Source organism: Trematomus bernacchii, unplaced genomic scaffold (assembly GCF_902827165.1).
Source record: "Trematomus bernacchii unplaced genomic scaffold, fTreBer1.1, whole genome shotgun sequence".
Taxonomy (NCBI): domain Eukaryota; kingdom Metazoa; phylum Chordata; class Actinopteri; order Perciformes; family Nototheniidae; genus Trematomus; species Trematomus bernacchii.
Genome location: NW_022987778.1, coordinates 1,485,708 through 1,506,312, shown reverse-complemented (window position 1 = coordinate 1,506,312; position 20,605 = coordinate 1,485,708). Strand labels below are relative to the sequence as shown.

At 40.0% G+C, this 20,605-nt stretch overlaps 1 protein-coding gene across 4 annotated transcripts in view; it reads right to left on the bottom strand.

The window, feature by feature from the left end:
- Positions 1-2,986: 2,986 nt before the first annotated feature.
- kif21a (kinesin family member 21A) overlaps positions 2,987-20,605 on the bottom strand; it is a 67,255-nt gene continuing 49,636 nt past the window's right edge. The window contains exons 25-36 of one of the 4 annotated variants that reach the window (XM_034149178.1): positions 20,407-20,464; positions 19,795-19,849; positions 19,505-19,707; positions 18,844-18,966; positions 14,590-14,664; positions 12,878-13,014; positions 9,692-9,866; positions 8,929-9,093; positions 7,562-7,679; positions 6,430-6,600; positions 5,530-5,729; positions 2,987-3,966 (exon numbers count right to left, since the gene is read on the bottom strand). In XM_034149178.1, coding sequence (XP_034005069.1) covers positions 3,876-3,966; positions 5,530-5,729; positions 6,430-6,600; positions 7,562-7,679; positions 8,929-9,093; positions 9,692-9,866; positions 12,878-13,014; positions 14,590-14,664; positions 18,844-18,966; positions 19,505-19,707; positions 19,795-19,849; positions 20,407-20,464 — 1,571 coding nt within the window. In that variant the 3' untranslated portion in view covers positions 2,987-3,875. The remainder of the gene's footprint in view (positions 3,967-5,529; positions 5,730-6,429; positions 6,601-7,561; positions 7,680-8,928; positions 9,094-9,691; positions 9,867-12,877; positions 13,015-14,589; positions 14,665-18,843; positions 18,967-19,504; positions 19,708-19,794; positions 19,850-20,406; positions 20,465-20,605) is intronic. The other 3 variants (XM_034149179.1, XM_034149180.1, XM_034149181.1) reach the window with 3 other exon arrangements.

Sequence of the window (20,605 nt, the reverse complement as noted above, 5' to 3'; positions counted from 1 at the left end):
TAACCTCGGTGTCTTGCACACACATTCACACTGTAACACTCCCATCAGGTGGCCGGTGATTGCTGCTTCCTATCACACAGACCTGCAGGTTCATGCCGGCAGACCCTGATAGCCCTCCTGAGTCGTAAAATTAAGTATCCGAGCAAAGTTTCTGTATGATTGCTGTCCCTGCATTGTGGCAACATCACAGCTTTCTCTTAGAGTTGTCAAATGCGTGTATCATTTGGTAGAGATCGAGTCACAGATTTGATTAATTTAGACTGGACTTTACTAAACTAAGCACATTTTGTTGTACTCTTGGGATTGTGAGTGAAGGAATCTGAGTAATGTGACTGCTTTGCTTATTAGCTAAATGCCTACAATGTTAGATAAGTAGATTTGGACACGGACAACTCTAAGGACAGGTCAGTCCTGGAGGTGCTGCTGCTGCCATCTTGTGGTAAACGCTTCAAACATTTGAAAGAAAAACTTGTTTCTTGACATAAGAAAAGAAACAGCAACTTTGGGGATATCAGCTGGGATCAAAGATAGTAATAGTAATACAGACTGCTGGAGCTTGTGTCACGTGCATCCAAATCATTCTGGTCTTGTGTGAAAATGAAGATATTTTGGGGGAACTTGAAGAGATAACTCCTAACAGAGAAATGGATAATATATATATAATAAAATATAAATAAAAACTAACAAAAAAGAAAAACTAGCACATTAGGGGATATTCCTTTACATTTCTTTTAGTGTCTTTTATAATACATGTTAACGGTTCCAAATTAAAAGTGACAAGAAAATATACAACATTTATGAAAAATGATTTGTTGACCTGCTCCAATGTGTGATTCCTGGGACAGTGTTAAACCCTTCCTCCAGTAATACTGCTGATAAACTAACACATAAGGAAACTGAACTGAACAAATAACCTCTTTGGTGAGGGAAGAGAAGATTGAGTTGTTAACACACATCCCTTAAAATGTCTGTAAGGTGTGCTCCGAACCAATAAATTAATCTTAAAACAGTGCTATGTAAATGCTAAATAGGGTAACTTAGACTAAAGTGTTGCCAGAATGAGAAACTAATGATGAATATCTAAAAACAAGGAAAAACAAACTGTAAACTACTTTTCAAAAAGCAGAACTGTAGAAATTATTTAAAAACAAAACTATAAATATTTAAGTTAACTAGCTGAAGATTTATTAACAGTACTAATAATTATTTAAATGACTGGCAGAACCAAAAGACACCCAGAGTTGGTTGTTTTTGACAGATGGCGTTTATTCTCACCAAGGCATCTGACATTAGAATCGCTACAGAGTCCGCCATTTGGGAATGGCTGCTAAAACTCCAGAGAGGGAACGCCCAGGATATGTGGAACAGGAACAGCATAACAAATAAAACGGAGAAAAAAAACTAACCGTAGGCCACTAAACACAATCTGCCACATCATTGGAGGAAACACTTCGTCCAAAGCTTTAAAGCTCTTCAGTCTTCCCGCCAATTCTGGTCCTCTCGGCTCTCTGTGGTCCCACAAAACTAACATTCAGTCAGATTTATTCTTTAAATACATTGTTTACATACATTAGATATGTACTTGAATAATGCCTACAGCTGCTGTTTCACTGAACATTCAAAAGTGACAGCACACAATCGCGACAGAGACATGAGGGAGACCACGCGCGTCTGCAGGAAGAAGGATCAGAACTGGGAAGGCCTCTACTTTCAAGAAAAAAGATAGCATAACATTTATATACATACACAATGCTCTGTGGTGAGCGGACCTCACCCGAGGTCCGTGACAGGAAGCCCTCTTATAGGGTTAGGAGAATAAAAGGTGAGCACACAACATAGCAGCAGGGGGTTAGACGAGGACTCAGTAGTGTAGATTAAGTGAGAGCTAACTGCCACACGTGAAGAGAGAACACGTTTTTACACACAACGAAACATGTGGTGTAGAATATCCTCAAACGCTGAACCTGCTCACATCTACAAAGGATTAAGTGCATCGCAAAGACTAATCGTGTCGGATTAGTTTGATATTTTGGGAAATACGTTTAATCACTTTCTGCCATTGAGAAGCTCAATACTAGCTACAGCTAGCATAACGTTAGCCTATAAATAATACTGGCAGCAGCGGGAAACGGTTAGCTTGGCTATGGCTAAAAGTAACAATCTGTTAAATAGCAAATAACTTCCTGTAAAACTGCACATTTTATTTGTTTTCCTTTTAGTTTTAGTTCCGATAGAACAAATATGATATTTATGTGTAATTAGTGAGCTCTTAATGTGCTGGAAGTCAGATTTTGTTTATGTTTGGTGGAGCAAGGCTATACATTTCCCGCCGTTTCCAGTCTATGCTTAGCTAAGCTAACCAGCTGCTAGCTGTAGTCTTACATTTAAAGGGCAGATATGAGAGCTGTATCATCAAACTACTGGAAGGAAAACAAATAATCACATTTCCCAAAATGTCAAACTCTGGCTTTGTGTAAGTGAGAGTTACTTTACAGTGAGTTCAGTTCACTAGTGCAATGCCGGACCAACCCAGTCTCACGGCATTTCGTGTTATTAGTCACGAAATTAATTTAATCTATTGATTCGTGTTCACCAACACGATTTTCACCTTTTTTTCGTGTCACACAGAACGATTTTAAATGCAATGTATTTCTATTGGTAGTATGTTTCGTGCCTGCAACACGTCTTTTTGTCCGGTCGGGTCTTGGAAGACCAGAAGCTGTGTGGTTCATAAAAACATGTTCTTACTCAATATCTTACCCTAAGCCTAACCCTATCCCTTTTATGTTAAATTGTATAATGTCTGAGTTTTTTTGCCGTCAGTGAGGAAAAGAAATGGCTCAGAGCCTCATACTGAAATCTGTATTTTATGTCATATTTTTTTCCTTCTAATTTGTTATTATTTGGTGCAGGCACGAAACATACTACCAATATAAATACATTGCTTCTAAAATCGTTCTGTGTCAGAATACTTAAATCTGTATTTTTTTAAATGTCTTTTTCCTTCTAATTTGTTATTATTTACATTGTTTTTAAAATCGTTCTGTGTGACACGAAAAAAATGGCGAAATCGTGTTGGTGAACACGAATCAATAGATTAATTTTGTGACTATAACACGAAATGCCGTGAGACTGTGTTGGCCGGACAGCAAAGACGACACGCTTGCACAATTTTGGTTGCTGATCTTGAACATCTGCAGAAATTGAGGAACAATAGCAGGAAGGGGAAAGTTAAGGGGAACGGTGATTTGTCTTCTTCACATACAGTCAAGCCACTTATGTTAATTGAGGGGAAAAGGAGCATGGGGGGCATTGGTTCTGCTTCGAATGCAGAAAAACAATCCATACTATCCGAGAAACTGGAGAACTAGGCTGAGAAGACCAGCTACCAACCCGATAGCTCTGCAACATTTTTCTCCTCTTAATAATCGACGTCCTTGCTAGTTATTCTAATCTAACACTGCTACCCTTTCTGGGTATTTTTTAGCCTGCAGGTGTACTTTATCCTGGCACAGCACTTATCAGAAGAGCGATTTTGAAGTAGTGTTCAACTCTTAAATAAAAGTCTTGTTAGTACTAATCATGATCCACGGTGACGTATCGTCTACAGCGCAAAAGAGAAAAAACATGTTTTACCTGCAAAGAGTCACCAATAAGACATTGACTATAACTGACTATCACGACCCTCTGAGTGTATGAAAATCACGAGTTTGCTAGTTTCTGTTGAGATGAAACTACTTTCCTTCTGGTTCGGTCATAACGGTACATGGCATAAAGGGTGTGTGTTTTAGGAGTGAGCGTTGGGCTTGAGAAGTTAGGGGGTCAAAGTGCAGGGCAGCAGCTTTAAAAGATGCCTTTAGTGTCCTTCCAACTATTTAGTTACTGGCCACTTCATCCGCATTGTCAACCGTCTCTAAAGTGCTGTCCAGTCCACCGCGGGCACGCCAGATCTTCACGGTCCGGTCACTGGAAAACAGAACGAAGAAACAGTAAAAAAAAAACGTAAGTAAGACAACGTTATCTGAACCCAGATGCCTTAAGAAAGCATCATTTTGCATAGATTTCTAGAGCATGGTGATTTTACATCCCATTTAAATATGTATTTGTTTTTAAACACTGCATGAACTGGCACTAGGTTACCTATCTGAACCGCTCATCACCTATTCCTTACACACATCCAGTAGAAACCAAAAGATGTCTGCCCTAACTTGTGAAATATCTTGGCTTCTCTGAGACTTGAGATTTGCAAACGACTGTTCAAATCGAGGAGCAACAGATTTTGACCTTTAGATTTTAGCTTTGACCTTTAGACAACCAAAAGTCCTCAGGCCACCTCATTGTATGCTGATGCATGTCTATGTATTCATTTCCTTTTGGCAATACGTGCACATAGAAACTGTAAAGGATATTCAAATTCAGTTTAGGTTTCAAGTACTTTATGTACGTTTAACCCATAAGAACCCGGACCCATTTCTACTTTTGGGAAAATTAAGGGGAACATAATTTAGACTAAAGAGACCACCTAGAACACATTTCTGACAAGTAACCCCCGCCAAGTGTCAAATATCTGAAATACGACATATATGTCACATTGGGCTTTAATGGTAAAATAACTCTTATTTTTAACTTAATTAATGAGGATGATTTTTTTGGTTTAAATTAGTTTGAACATTCTTTGAATTGAAGAATAAGAACATATTAACTCAATATAATTGAATCAGCTAAATTAACTGAGCAGATCATAATCATATTTCTAATTGTGCATATATGTCACTTTGGGTTTAGTACTGTGAAAGTTTAGGGTTAAAGTCCCGATGTGACACCAGTGTCACAGCGATGTTTGTCTCATTTGTTTCATATCAATTTGATCAAGAAATGTTTCCACAACAGGTTAAATGTAATAAAGGACATCTTATGTAAGCATTTCAATTCTTAAATGGCTTGAATTTTACCTTTAGCAACAAAAAAAAAGCTTTTGAAATGTAGCTAGTTCTGTCACATGTGTTAGTCTGGCACATGGACATCTTGGGCATGTTGTCATGGGAACACAAAATCACATGACCTGGACCATGACCCACCAGACTGTTCAGGGTGTGTCACTTAGAACATTTAAAGTTCATGTGACACCCGTGTCAATCAATATTAATCAATATATATATATATATATATATATATATATATATATATATATATATACACTCACAAATGTATATATATGATATTTTAATAATAATAAACATATGTTAACGAATGATATACAAATATTTGTGTTTTATTATTTTCATTTTTTTTGGGGGGAATTTCTTCCATTTTCTTTTATAAATAAGTTATTTAAATAAACTACACTACATCTGTCACTGGAGCTTTAAGGCTTCATCTTAACTCACTATATAACTGCAGGACTAATGACATATGAAACAGGAGATGAATAGAAAAGTACATTGAAAAGAACCCTAAATCCAACCAGTTGTCATAGCAGGGACTTTGGGACGTGGAGACAGTTTGATGTGTTTGTGGGGTGAGACTCACTCGGAGGCGGTGAACAGATGGCTGCTGTTGGTGGAGATGCCGTTGATGGGGCTCTCGTGACCCTTCAGCTCCCCCAGGGTCCCCAGAGTGTCCGTGTGCCACAGCTTGAGCACCCCACCCCGGCAGCCGCTCAGCAGGGCTGGGGACCCGGGGACGACTCCCAGCGCACACACCCAGTCACGGTGGGCATTCGGGACTTGCTGTTGGAAAAAAAGATTAAAAGGTTTAAATATTCCCCATCAGAAATCTATAATACTTACTGTATTATAATGTGGTTAATATGTTCCTTTTTTACACATATTAATGTATTTAAATGATCTGTGTGTTCAAGTGTTTTGGTCACTTGTAAAATTAAGTATAAACAGAAAAATGTAGTAAAGATTACTGAATAAAAAAAATTACATTTTCATAGATACCAATTAATTATCTGTAAATTGGATTAATTGACGAAGCTGTTCTTGTACATATGGTTGACTAGATTAATTATAAAAAAAAACATTATATTAACTTAAGCTGTAAAACAAATGTAGTAAAGAGAAAAAATACAATATTTCCACTTTAAATTGAAAATATGATTTACTTTGTGCCTTAAAAGTGATAAGTCATATTCCTCCTAATACTAAATTATAATGTGGTTAATATGTCCCTTTTTTAAATGATCTGTGTGTTCAAGTCTTTGGTAAATTGGCTGCCCAGTAAAATTAAATCCTTTTTTTTACTAAAATATGACAGGGAAAAAATGATGTGTATAGGCAGATATGCTGATCAGTGATTTTGCAGTAAAAATGCTTTGTCATGTGATCGGTAAAAAAGCAGGAAATATAAGCCCAATGCTGTGCTCCATTTAAACACCAAATCATTTTTGTGGACGCCTCATTGTGATGTCTGCTGGTCTCCTACCTGCAGCAGGTCTTTGCGGTCCAGGTCCCACTTCTTGATGCCGTTGTCTCTGGAGCCGCTGAACAGAATGTCGCCCTGCACCACCAGAGACTCGATGCCGTCGTAATGCGGAGGTTCAAAGTTGTGTGTGGGTCCGATGCTCCCCAGAGAGCCTTCAGTCACGTCAAACAGCTGACACACACACACACACACACACACACACACACACACACACACACACACACACACACACACACACACACACACACACACACACACACACACACACACACACACACACACACACACACACACACACACACACACACACACACACACACACACACACACACACACACACACACACACACACACACACACCACACACACACACACACACACACACACACACACACACACACACACACACACACACACACACACACACACACACACACACACACACACACACACACACACACACACACACACACACACACACACACACACACACACACACACACACACACACACACACACACACACACACACACACACACACACACACACACACACACACACACCATGTTAAAGGGTGTTTTACAGAAACAATGTGTTTTGCATTTTATTGTGCGATCGTACTCTTTTTATTTTCAAAGAGGGTTTAAATGATTAGTTTTCGACTCTCATATTAAATATATTTGAGTCAAATGCAACAAAGAGATGTACTAACAGAGAAGAGGCATTCATAAAAAATAGTAAAAGGACATTGAAACATTTTGGGAAAAGACCATTTTAAGAGATACTTCTGAAATGTTCAAGAAGTCTAGAATAAAATTGTAAAATAAAATAAATTTGTTAAAAGTAATTATAAGTAGCGGTTTGATTAAAGATCACATTTCTATAATCTCTAAAAGGTATAAGAACATTTATTTTCAGAATGTGTTTTTTTTTTTATTCCAGCAGTCAGTTGCGCTACAATTAAAAGCATTAGTAGAGTGTGTCGAATGAACCAATCAGAGTGAAGGAGCCATTTATGGTCATAACCAGATGTTTAATCTTTGGCTTTCCTTACAGGGCTCAGTGGAAACATGAAGAGCATGCTCTGGTTGTAAATCCAGGACATAAAGGAGAAGGAAACATGGAGACTCACCTTGATGTAGTGATCTTTGGAGCCGGTGATCGCCAGGTCCTGGTTGTTTCCGGATTGATCCACAGTCAGACACATCACCGGACCCAGATGTCCAATCAGTTTCCCCGTGGAGGCAAATCTGTCAAAAAAGAGGAACATCATGACAAAAATAAATTAAAAAAATGTTTTGAGAGAAGGAGAAACGGTCTGTAACCATAAATGGGGCGAAGCCTGCGAGCTAGTTCAGGCAGTCAACTCGAGCACCAATGATACATTAACACGTGACGCACCTCGTCCCTCTTACAACCAACCAAACACGTTCTCCTAAACATGCCGCTCTATTTAAGCTGCCAGGTCTTCCTGCCTCTGCCTCGCTCATGCTGCTGCTGCCACTGCTGTGTTCACTTGCTATTGCTACGTTCATGTTCCTGCTGCTGTGTTTCATGTTGCTGCTGCTCGCCTGCCCCACCACCACCCCAGCTTCCACCTGTAGGCTCGGGGGATAGTTATCTAATCATCACTCGTGGCGTGTGGCGCAGTCGATAGAGCCTTGGTGTGGGGATCAGATGGTCACAGGTTCAAACCCCACTGCAGTCAGCATGTCGTTGTGTCCCTAAGACACTTCACCCCAAATTGCTCCTGTGGGGATTGCCCACAGTATTGAGTATGTAAGTCGCTTTGGATAAAAGCGTCTAACAAGTAACATGTAATATAATCACTCGATGTTCTGTTCTGTAATGTTGTAAATCTGTGGTGTGATGAGGCCCGAGCCAAGATGCCAAACTCAAACTATATGCTGCTTCTAATAAACATATTAAGAACACGTGAGTTGTCTGACTGAACTGTATAAAAACGAATTGATATATGATTTCAGAAGTGCTGGATCATTTACATGATACTCTCACATGTGTATTCTTGACAAATTAAATGTTTAGTATCACGGAAATGGGCAATACCTGTATAAGGTCCCTAATTGTAAAACAACAATTTTTCTAGTTTTTGGTACAGACTATTTTTAACGAATAAATAGGTTAAAAAAAAAATGACATGTAGGTAGCAAGGTTTGTAAATTGAGTGTGATGTGTTCAATCTCAGTATAAATACATTAAAACGGTTTACTAACTGGCTGTAAAAGATGGACAACTGCTTTTGTTTTTAAGCAAATGTACCTTCATTTGTATCCTTAAGGTTGATTACGATTATTGTTAATACACTTTGGATAAAAGCGTCAGCTAAATGAAATGAATGTATTGTGAAGTGTCTAAAATAGCATCTCAAGAGCGTCTCAAAACACCAAAACACACAATGAATGATGAAAACCCAGAATGGTGATTATGCAGCGTCGCTGTCTGGAGGTTTTTTCAGTCCGTAATTAATTCTCTGTTTACCTCCTCAGGTCCCACACTCTGACGGAGTTCCCGGCGGCGGCGTACAGCACGGTGCCGTTTGGGTTCAGAGCGATCTGGTTGATCTGGTTCTCTCCCGCTGGGATGGTGACGGTCCGGCTGGTGTTGGATGCAGAGACGTCCCCGACAGTAACCTGACCGGAGGACCTGCAGACAGACGGAGGACACATGGAGGAATATGCAGAGTAATTCACACACTCCCCCGCACATTATGTATGTAGGGAGGAAAGGCTTCCAAGGTGTAAAACACAACATGTTGTTGTGAGATGGGATGTATTTTTAGGACGTGTGATCTTGTCATAAAACTGTTGCTAAAAAATAATTTGTTATTTGTTAAGTCTGCGTACTTTTAAATAAAAAATCCTATCACACCTAATATCTACAGAACTTTAGAAAAAAAAAAATAAACTTAACACAAAAAGTAAGGACATTTGTGTTTGGTAGATTATTTCTTTGTTGTAACAATGCTTCTTGGCAATACATCTTCTTACCTTTCAAATGGTACCACATTTGTGAGGAACAAGCATTTGTGGGATGAGCAGCAGAGCTGAGTATGTGGGTTGCGCCCATGAAAAATTTGACAAATCTCCTTATATTTTGTCTCTTTTTGGCAAAATGACTACACTTATATCGTGTTTGAGACATTTAATGGATAAAAGCAAAGCAACAACGAATATAAATCACTAAAGAGGTGCTGGAGAATATACACACTGCAGCCTAAAATCTGTAGAGACGTCGTACTCACGTCAGTGTTCGGATGCATTTGGCCGAGTCCCGGATGTCCCACACTTTGATGTAGGAGGTGGAGACGGTGAAGACCAGACTGGAGCTGTAGCGCACCGACACCACGTTGTTCTGGTGGCCGGACAAGGACATTATCTCCTGACCCGTCACCAGATTCCACACCTTACAGGTCCGGTCTGCAAGACAAACATCTTCTATCATCTCCATCTGTCAGAGACTTCATGACTCCGCCTATCATAACAACCTAATAAGGCTGTCCAACAACATTATCTCAGACCCAAACCATGTTCTGGGGCCTCATTTATAACGCCTTGCGTAGGATTGACGTGGGAAGGTTGCTTACGTAGTACAAAGCAAAAAAATAGGTACAGACATTTTCCGACATTTTCCGATTCACAAAACATTGCGTACCGGCGAGGGAAGTGCGTACGGCACTTCCCACGCCTGTTTCCCTTTATAAATCACAATCGACTCGTAACGCCCATATTTGCCTATAAATAGTCAAAGAAACGCCCATTCATTCATTCATTCAGACTGACTGCATGAAGAAGATCACAGGAAATGACGACAGCACAGCTAAAAAAGACATCTCACACCGTGTCAGATTTGGGTTATTGTGGGGAGGTCGAGATAAATCATATTGTTTGGTGGATGCAGTTTGAACCAGAGTAGCAGCATGGAGGTCGGATCGTCACCAAAATAAATAAATAAGTGGTCCGAAAAAAGTTAATGACAAAAAAAAGACACATAACCTTCCTCTGGCAGTGTGTTTGTCCCGGGGACAGGAGACACCCCCTTGATGAGAAACTGTAAGAAATGATCGGGGAATCCCTCCGGAGTGTAGTCATGGCGACTGGATCTGAATTATTTTGTTGTATTTGGTGGTTTGTGTTCCAGCTGTCGATCAGCAACTATATATCCATAATCCACCAGTTAAAGGAAATACAACTAATGGATTGTGTTATATTAGCTGTACAATTTACCACATATGGTGTTCTTAGTTTCCATACCTCCTGTGTTTTACGAGCGACTTATCAAGTCTTGGCAAACGGCATAAAACACGATTAAACGTGAGAGTATATAAAACCATGCTCGTATCTACAACCTATAGAAATGCAAAACGGCGTCAGTTTAGACGTAATTCTGTCCCCCTGCTTACCGCATCATTTATGAGAAAACATTTCATAACATTAACACAACATATTCGAGGTGGTTTTAAATAGCATATCCGTATTTATTTATTTCTCCAAGTTATGTTTTTGTGTGCACTGAGGAGTCTCAAACAGGCGTTTGTTTAATCATTTTATGATTGGCTTTAATCAATGTTTGAAAATGAATTCTTCATATTTGATAAATGAGAGGTAACATTTTATTTATGGTATTATTTCTACATATTTCTCTCCATTCTTCCTTCTGCCAACGGTGTCGCAGTTTCTCGTCTCTCCCGTTGTTGTGCTTAGTGCGTACGCATGGGTTAGAGTTTGCGTGGAGGACAGCACATTTTCCCGTCAAGTTAGAATTTTATAAATCGCAAACATTGAGTAGAAACTGGCGTACGCCATTTTTTGAGCGTATATCCCTTTATAAATGAGGCCCCTGAACAGCGAATATGAACTGCTACCATCTAATGGTAGATACAGGGTCCCACGATTCAATGAAGTCAGACTGAAGCATCCTTTGTGCATCAGTTAATCCTCTCAGTAGATACAGAGCTGATCCCAGATCAAATGCACGCTGAAGGCTCTTTGAGCAGCTTTTCTCTCACTGATTGTGCTGTTATGTTAAATGTTTGTTTTTCATGTATTGTGTCTTGATATTTGTCTGTTGATGTTACACATGGAGCTGCTGTGATGCCAGTCACATTTCAAACTTGATCTGACCATTAAAGTATCGTATCGCATCTGAACATGTTGCACATTTAAAAAGCAGGGAACACGCTGAGAGGAGGATTAAAAAACTGGAGCAACAGATTGAGGCCAGAATAAAGACTGAGAGGAAATATATCTTGTCGGGAGGATCTTAACACAAACATCTTAAGTATTGATTACAAAACTAAATAAAAGAGCAATGAGAAGCAGTAGTGGGAGAAGTATTCAGTCTTGTGCTTAAATACAAGTACTATACAAAATAATCTGTTGCAACTAAAATTCCTGCAGTGGTTATGTACAATTAAGAATAATCTGAAAAATGTTGTAAAAATATTGAAAGTAGAAAAATGTAAAAAAGTTACAATTTCATAGATACCAATTAAAGGTGGGGTAGGTAAGTTTGAGAAACCGGCTTGAGATACACTTTTTGTTATATTCCATGGAATGCTCTCAACATCCCGATAGCAATGAATATCTTAAGTGCTTTGACAAAAAATATCATCTGTGGAAGCCGTGGCCCTGTAAAAAGCACGACCAATCATCTGAGCCGGCCCGGCTAAAGTAACTGGATGGCCTACCTGCCTGTCAGCCTTCCATCTGTGCACAAACTTATCTCGTGCCCTCATTGATCATGTGCGCGTTCGTGTGTTGGAGGAGGGGCTCTGTAAGGAAGTGGCAGATTTTTTCCAGCTGTGTATTTTCAAATTCTAGCGCACTCGAGCCGGTTTCTCCAAAATTACCTACCCCACCTTTAATTATCTGTAAATTTGATTAATTGACTACGCTGTTCTTGTACAAATGGTTGACTAGATGAATTGATTAAAAAACATTATATTTGATAAGCTTGTGCAAAACCATTTTGAATTTGCTAAATAACACACAACATTTCCCCCTTCAATTGAAAATATGATTTACTTGGGTAGTAAAGTACAACTGTTTGTGCTAAATGTGATACGTTATATTCTACCTCTTGGTAAAAGACATAAAACGCTCTGTGGGGATAAAAAGGAACTTCAATCTTGTTAAATGCCAATACATTTACCCCCATTTATCATCATGAAAAGCCCCCTTAAACATGTGAGTTTTACTGTATGGACAAGATCATTTATATGCCCTCCTCATTTATCCACACGCTGTGCATATGACAATCTTAATTAATCCTGTCAGGTTTTATTTGCCGTCACATAAAATCATAACGGTGTGTCAAGGAGCGATAAATTAGCCGTAACAAGCAAGCATGAGAAGAATACTGATGATAGGGAGCTGAATGATTAAGAAGTGAGAGGAGGATGGGAGCAGAGAGGATTGTGGGTATTGACCTTTGGATCCGGTGAAGAGAAGGTCGTCGGTGCAGTCGACACAGAGGACGGCTTTACTGTGTCCCTCCGCCACGTGGACGCACTGCAACGTCGCCGAGCGGCTGCTTTTAGTGGCTGGCACCGGGTTAATGACGCCCCTAAAAACACACACACACACATATATCACAATAAAAAGGTGCAGCCATGTCTAATAATGCGAGTGCACTCGGGTATAAATCACACCGTGCAGCATGCAGCTCTCGTGGCTGATAAGCTGCAAATCAGAAATAGAAAAGAGATGATAGTACAAAGACAGATGAGGAGAGAGTCATCTTTACAGTGCGGAGGAAGGGAAGAGCAAAGAGTCCTAAAACACCCAAGAAATACAGGAGTGCATCATCAGTGGAGGAAGAAGCACTCAGATGTCATACTTAAGCAAAAGTAGCAATACCAGATAGTACAAATACACACTCTTACTGAAAGAGACCCTTTTATGCCCTTTAGGGGTTTCCTTTCCTGTAGTGTGTTATATACAGGGTTCATACACTTTTTCACCAATGATTTTCAATGACTTTTACCTAATTTTCCATGACCAAAAACATTACTCTTTCTCAGCGGTACCACTGAAAATGGTTTATTTTAACATGGAACAGGAAAATAAGGTCTGCATATGAAACATGTTGTGCCTATCTAAAACAAATCCAATAGTTGGCTTACTACTGTAGCTTCTACACGCTAAAGCAACTAAAATCTCTCACCAGCAAAACACCTCGTCAGTTAAATGCCATTTTACGTTTCATTACTATACGATACAGTATATATTATCATTATAGTATTACTATTTCGGCGATTAGATAAAATATAAATTATATTTGATGCAACTTTAGTTACATTTCCATGACTTTTCCAAAACTTTGGGAAAAATATTGTTTTCCATAACTTTTCCAGGGCCTGGAATTAGCTTTTTGAATTTCCATGACCTTTCCAGGTTTTTAATGACCGTAAGAACCCTGTATATAGGTTTTAGTGCATGTAAATGGTCTGCAAAGGCTACTACTTCAATACCTTCCACCACTACCCATTATAAAATACCAAAAGAGACACACATGATCAGTGGAAACCAGCGGTGTGGGATCAACAGGGACCTAAAGTTCAATACTATCAAAGAAACTCAGATCGATCACTAATTGGCTGCATTGGCGTCTGATAGTATAATTGTACAATCTCTCCTCTCCATCAGTTTGAGTGTTGATGAGTGGAGCAGCAGGACGATGAGCTGAGAGATAAAGAGGTTGATATTCAAATAAATGAGCTAAAAAAGGCCTGCTGTGTTTTCACTGAAGTAAAGAAAGGCTAATGAAAAGAGATTATCGGAGGCTCAGGCTCAATAGCAGTGATAAGCTTCAGAAGATGACGCTGTTTGGGTTTATTGTAATTACCTATTGATCCCAGAGAGTCAGATATTCTTTGTTTTGAACCGTGCTAAATGTTCATGTCGAGTTAAGTGTTCTGTGAAAAGACACCAAAGAAGAGTTGGAACAAACAGTGAGAATCCTGTCTGATGAAATGTCTTTTCTCCCATCCAACAATGACGCTCAAAGGATAGAAATGTGTGGAGGTCATGAAGAGAAAAAGGGAAGAATCCACACCATGTGCTTATGTAGTTCCCTTTCCACCAAAGGAGACCTTTTGCTGACTTGTTTGGCATATTAAAAAAAGACTAAATGTTATACTTGGGTGGATCTGAGAGAAGAAGGGAAGCACAACGCAGGGTGTGGTTGCACGAGTGGTGGAGGCATCCATTTGTCCTGCAGGGGAACAGAGTATCCAATATTCCTTAGATTTGATCAACTATTGGCTTAAACACTTCCAATTATAATCAAGTTACTTCATTTTCCTTCATTATTTTGTAGTGGGTACAACTAAACTTCAAGAAGAGGTCATTCTACTTCTCTAGTTATTAGAAAATCCTTAAAACAAAATAGTAATGTAACTTTCGTGATATAAGATGAGCATTAATGAGCAAACAGGTGCTTAAGCATGACTTCGCTTTCAATATCCTCTAGCTTAGATGCATCCATTGCTTTCACGTTGTTACAGTACCGTTTGGAAATCATTGAAAGGTGAAACTGAGGTAAAAATATGTTCCCTCAAGTCCGTCAAAACATTTTGTTACTGTCACATGGGCTGCTCAAAATAAGTTCCTATTTGCGATCTGGGGCACTATTTTTACCCTGTGCTATTTTATTTATATACTTGTTCATCCGATTTGACAAAGTTCAGAACGGTAAAGTGCCCTAAGAAATTCAAAACATTGGATAAAAAGAGTCTAACAAGAGTCTATGGCACATAAATACATTTGAACTAGTATTGTATATTTTCCATCTGAAATACTATTTTACTACAAAGGGTTAACAATGCAAAACAACATAACTGGTAAATACGTAGTTAAGACCTTAATGTGACTTCTTTCCATGCATTTTAGAAAACTATTGTGCAGTGAAAAGGTGACATTTTTTAGCAGAAACAGATATCAAAATGTGCAGTTATACAAACAAGCCAAACTGCAGTAAGTGCTCTCTGGCTGGGTAAATATTGACCCCTTCTGGCATCGGACTTAAATACTTGAATGCACCAATAGAGAAGACAATCTCTGCTTGAAATTGCATTACAAAGCAATAACTGAGGAAAGAAAAACAAGATGTTTACTTTGACTGATTAACTGTCAACAGGAGGTGTGTTTAAACCGATCAGTAAATTCAATACAACTTGTATGCATGCCCCATGGGAAAGCACACTAATTCAAATAAATACAAATCTGGCAAGACATCACAGACAATCTCTCTCTTTTGTTCGACTGCCACAACAACCCCCCCCCCCCCCCCCCCCCCCTTCCCTCTGCTTACCTGGAGGCATTTCCAACAAAAAGCCAAACAACAAATCCAGTAAAAGCCAATCTTAATAGACTGAATGATGGCTACATGGAAGGTGGAAAACAACTCATCAATCCTATGGTATGCTTTTCAAAATGATCAATAGTAATTCAATTGAATGGGAAACACCAATACTAAGGAGTATCACTAGTAACATCTCTAATGGTTTAACACACAATGTGTTCTTAAAATACCATAATAACATATTAAAGGCTTGCAAAGAACATTGTATCTGACCCCAATAATGTCCTGAATTCCTATAGTGTGTTGTATAGGTTTGTGTGCATGTAAATGGTCTGCAAAGGCTAAAATCCCTGTTTCTCTCCCACACTCTAGTGACATCATTACTACTTCTATTAGCTAGCACTCCAACAAATTGTACGTGATAGGCTAAGGGGCGGGACATCTCTAAGCGGTTGACCAATCACAACAGAGCCGGCCAGCTAACCAATCAGAGCAGACTGGGCTCTGGTTTCAGACAGAGGGTGTTTCTCAATGTCGAGTACGCTTGCTTGGTAGCACATGTCTTCCGAGTCACTTGCTTCAGAAGCGAGGCAAGAATACTTCCTGGCATTCGGAAAACGAAGAGTGGAACAGGCTAGCAAGTGTGCAGGTGTGCGTGATACGAGAGGCCCCGCCTTACATTTTCCGCCACAGATTTGGGGAAATTGGTCCGTGCGCAAAGCATTGTGGGGATTTTAAGACCGCGGAGTCTACACATGTCCAGCCTTGAAATTTCTCGCTACGAAGTACGTCGGGCTCGGTAGAATTCCAAGTATGCTGGAGATTGGAACAGTCCTTCGGCGGCACTCGATGACGTAGTATGCTTGAAATAGTGGCTCTGGAGCAGCTTTACTCGAGATTGAGAAACACCCAGAGGGTGAAAAGAGGTGCAGCAGCACAGGCAGAATGAGAAACATAAAGAGCTTTTTGAACATTAAAGCATGGAGACAAAATACAAATATGAACCTGAAAATGAGCGCCATCTGTCGTCTTTAATCTATCCCTGCAACATTACACTCCAAAATCCACATATGTATGTCACGTCTACATGAAGAGATATCTAAGGAAGCAATTTGGCAAAGTGACAGAGTTTGAAATGCTCCCGCTCATCCTCAGCATCTCTCCTCAGCTATAATCTGCTTCTATGGCAGGCTCTCGTCCTTTTGACTTATCTCTGCTTCATCCTGCAGAGGTTTGCAAGCGCCCCATATTCCCTGTCATACGACTAAACGTGGTTACTGGTAGGAGCGTTAAGGCAGGGAGAGGAAGTGGTGGGCTGCTCTTCAGGGTCCTGATGACGGGGCTGTGGAGGAAGACAGCGGGGGTGCCAATTAAGCTGCAGCATAATTAAAGTGTGTGCTGAGCTGTTTACACACTGCTGGCAGCAGAGTGGGAGGACTGCATGGAGACAGAAGGGAGACGCATATGCTGCGTTCACGTCATACGAGAGAAAACTGCCAGAACACACGTTCATCTGAAGCTATAAAGAGGTCATTACCGGGGTTTCCTGTTCAATGTGCTTTATTATTTCAAGACAGTATCGTTCTGTCAACTCGTGTCTAGTCTAACGCTTCTGCCTCACCAGAGATGTGCAAAACATATCTTTGTAGTGATGTTCACAACTTTAAAGGGGACCTATCATGCAAAATGCACTTTTGTACGTCTTTTATACATGATATATATGTGTCCCCGGTGTTCCAGGGAACTCACCAAGTGTCAGAAAACACAACCCTCTCTCTTTTCCTCCATACCCAAATCTCTAAAAACGGGGCTGCAACGGAGCTGATACAGATTTGAAATTGTTCTGACATCAAAAACAGGGAGCTCCGCCTATATGGCCAACTCTCCACCTATCAGGGGAATGGGGGGTTGGGCCACGGCCGGCCATTGCCGCTCGAAAGCGCTGGAGACGCTGTAGTACATATGCTAGGCCTGTAAGTGGCGCTGTAGTCTGCATAAAAAGCAGCGAAGAAGACTTCAGGCGCATGGTTACCATGGTTACCCTTCTGTTTATTCTCCGCTGTGGCTCTTTTTCTCTCTCCCCGAGGCAAGCGTTTGCTCCTGCTGCTTTAATTCAATGCAATCCCTCCCCGTCCAGGCAAGCACTGTAATTCTCTCCGGTTAGTCCACCAGCAGATGACAAACACCCACCTCTCCGCCTCTTCCAAGGAACGAGGTGCGGCAGAGTTTCAGTTAGATTTTTTTTTGCCGGTCAACATGTCCGTTAAAGTTTAAATCTTCCAGACAAAATTAGAAAAGTGCCGGTCAAAGGTCTTCTTTGTTATTTATTGAGCTTTAAAACAAATGAATAACGACTCCATATAATAAAACACGGAGGACGGAGCCTCTCTTTTCCTCCTCCTCTTCTGAGAGCCCAGCAGCTGATCTCAGAGCACGCTCCCCTCTCCTGCAGGGGGGCGTGGTCAGCTGCAGCTCATTTGCATTAAAGCTACGTCACAGAATCAGCCCTTGCAAAAACAGGGCTGGAATAGAGCAAATAGAGCAAAATGAGGCATGGCTAAAAATGCATGATCTGTTTGGTATTTTGAAAAAAAAACTTCACAGACATGTTTTATATAGGTATGGCCCTACAATATATTTGTTAAATATAGCATGATAGGTCCACTTTAAGACAATTGGATTTAAAATCATGGAAAAGCACCAAATTCTCAAATGAATTAAGCATTAAAAAAACTAGGTCTACTCAGAAGCCCTATTCCTTTGTACAATTAAAACACATGCTCCCATTTCTACTGATAAGACACAGAAAGGAAAATAACTGTTATTTTCATCAATAAATAGAAATGCGTCATCAGCAGCAGGAGGGGGTGATTCGCAAGTTGAACACTGAATTTGAGTCACAAATACTGGGTAGAAAGGCAGGAAGGAAGACTTTAAATTCAGCAGAGAACTTGGCAGGTCAGAGGTCATCACACAAGGCATCTTTCATTTGTTTGAGACCACATGCTTCCTCAAAAGCAGGGAAAAACCCAGAGAGTATTAGTAGAGGTGAAGTGAGGTTATTTTTGCTTTTTCTCCTCCGGCTCTTACTGTTTAATCTCCTTGACCTTTGCCCTTTCGGCCGCAGCGTGAGCCTTGTCATATGTCTTCCTGCGAGAGAGCGGCGACGGCTCCGGCGCTCGCCTCTCCACTGACGAAGATCTGGAGCCATTACTGCTCGTTTCATAAAGTTACCCACAGACAACACAAAGACAGTACACAAAAGATAATGATAAAACAACAGGATGATGTGAAACAAAGTCAACATAATGATGAAGGGATGCGGAACACACGGAAACACACGTTACCTGAAGTCCCAAAACTCTGGTGGTTCTTCGCCAAGCTCATGTTTAATTGTGCTATGCTGTGATATTTTACTTTATTTGCTGATCCCTGTTAGCCAAGGCTTTTTTTTTTTTTTTTTTTTACATACAAGTCAATGTGCACTTAGTGTGAAGCATGGACCTTAGAAAAGCAAGTAAAAGCAGTCCGGTTAGTTGCTTTGCTTTGAATTAAAAAAGGCAGATTTAGCAGGGGACATCTGATGTAAGGATGCTCATGAATAATGTGAAACAAAATTAGCTAAAGCAGAGCAGCAACATCAAACATGCATGAAGGAGGGAGGGAGAAAGGATGGAGGGAGGAAGGATGGAGGGAGGGAGGGAGGGAGTGGTGATTATTGTGTTAGAGACAGAGTGGAGCCTGGACTTACATGCTGCCCATTTTAGAGGAAAAGCCTGGGGAGAGAGCGCTGTAGTCCCTGACTGATGAGCCGGACGTCTCCATGTCTCCCCCCCCATCTGGAGTTTCTGCTAACGGCAGCATCGGGGCGGAGAAGTCTGAGGGGGGGGCGTCGGGGGCGGAGTCACTGTTAGCGTACAGCAGCTCCATCTGGGTGGTGGTCCTCCTGCGAGCCTGAGGAGCCCAGAGGAGAGGACATGAAGACAGGAAGTAGGGAGAGCTGATGCGTGCAGAAGATCAGGATGAAAGGCGTTGTTTTACCTTGCCGCGTGTTTTAGTCTCTCCACAGAGTTTCATGAGGTCTGATGACACGGTGCTGAAAGGAGAATAGGAGGGGTTTTTATGAGGATGAATAAACATATGGCGTTTTGTAAAACACACAAAGCACATATAACATTGTTTTATATAATATCCGATTAAATCATCCCATATTGGGATTTGTTTTCATTAAAGCAGGGCATTACACAAGTTTGATATGAAATATAATATAAAAAAAGGGACAAAAATAGTACATTTACAAATGAATGGTACCGTAGAAGATATACACCCACTGATTGATATATAAATATACAGTACACTAATATACTCTAACATAGAAATGAACAACTAATCACTTAAAATACAATTTTTTAAATAATGTTACGTTAAAATTAGGGAAAACAAAATTAAACATAAATATATTTTAAAAAATTATAATAAAATAACATTTACATGAAAACAACATATATATATAAAAATCCCACATAACATGAGATTAACATAAACACAAAACAAGACACAATTGCATATACAGTATATATGCATATCAACATAAAATAATGGTGCTAAGTATTATATTAAAATATTGTATGACACATAAATAAATGAACTCACTTTCCGTCAGCAGACGGGCTCTGTGCCGACTCATCACTGCTGCTATCGTCCCCGTTGTCTGTCAAAAACAGGTTCATAAATCATATTAAAGTTGAGAGCAAACGCTCTTTGCTGATGAAATGACTTTCTAAAACTGTTCTTAGCTAAAACACTTTGCCCAAATTATTATTGCTAACTTTCACTTAAGGGAGAGGCTCTT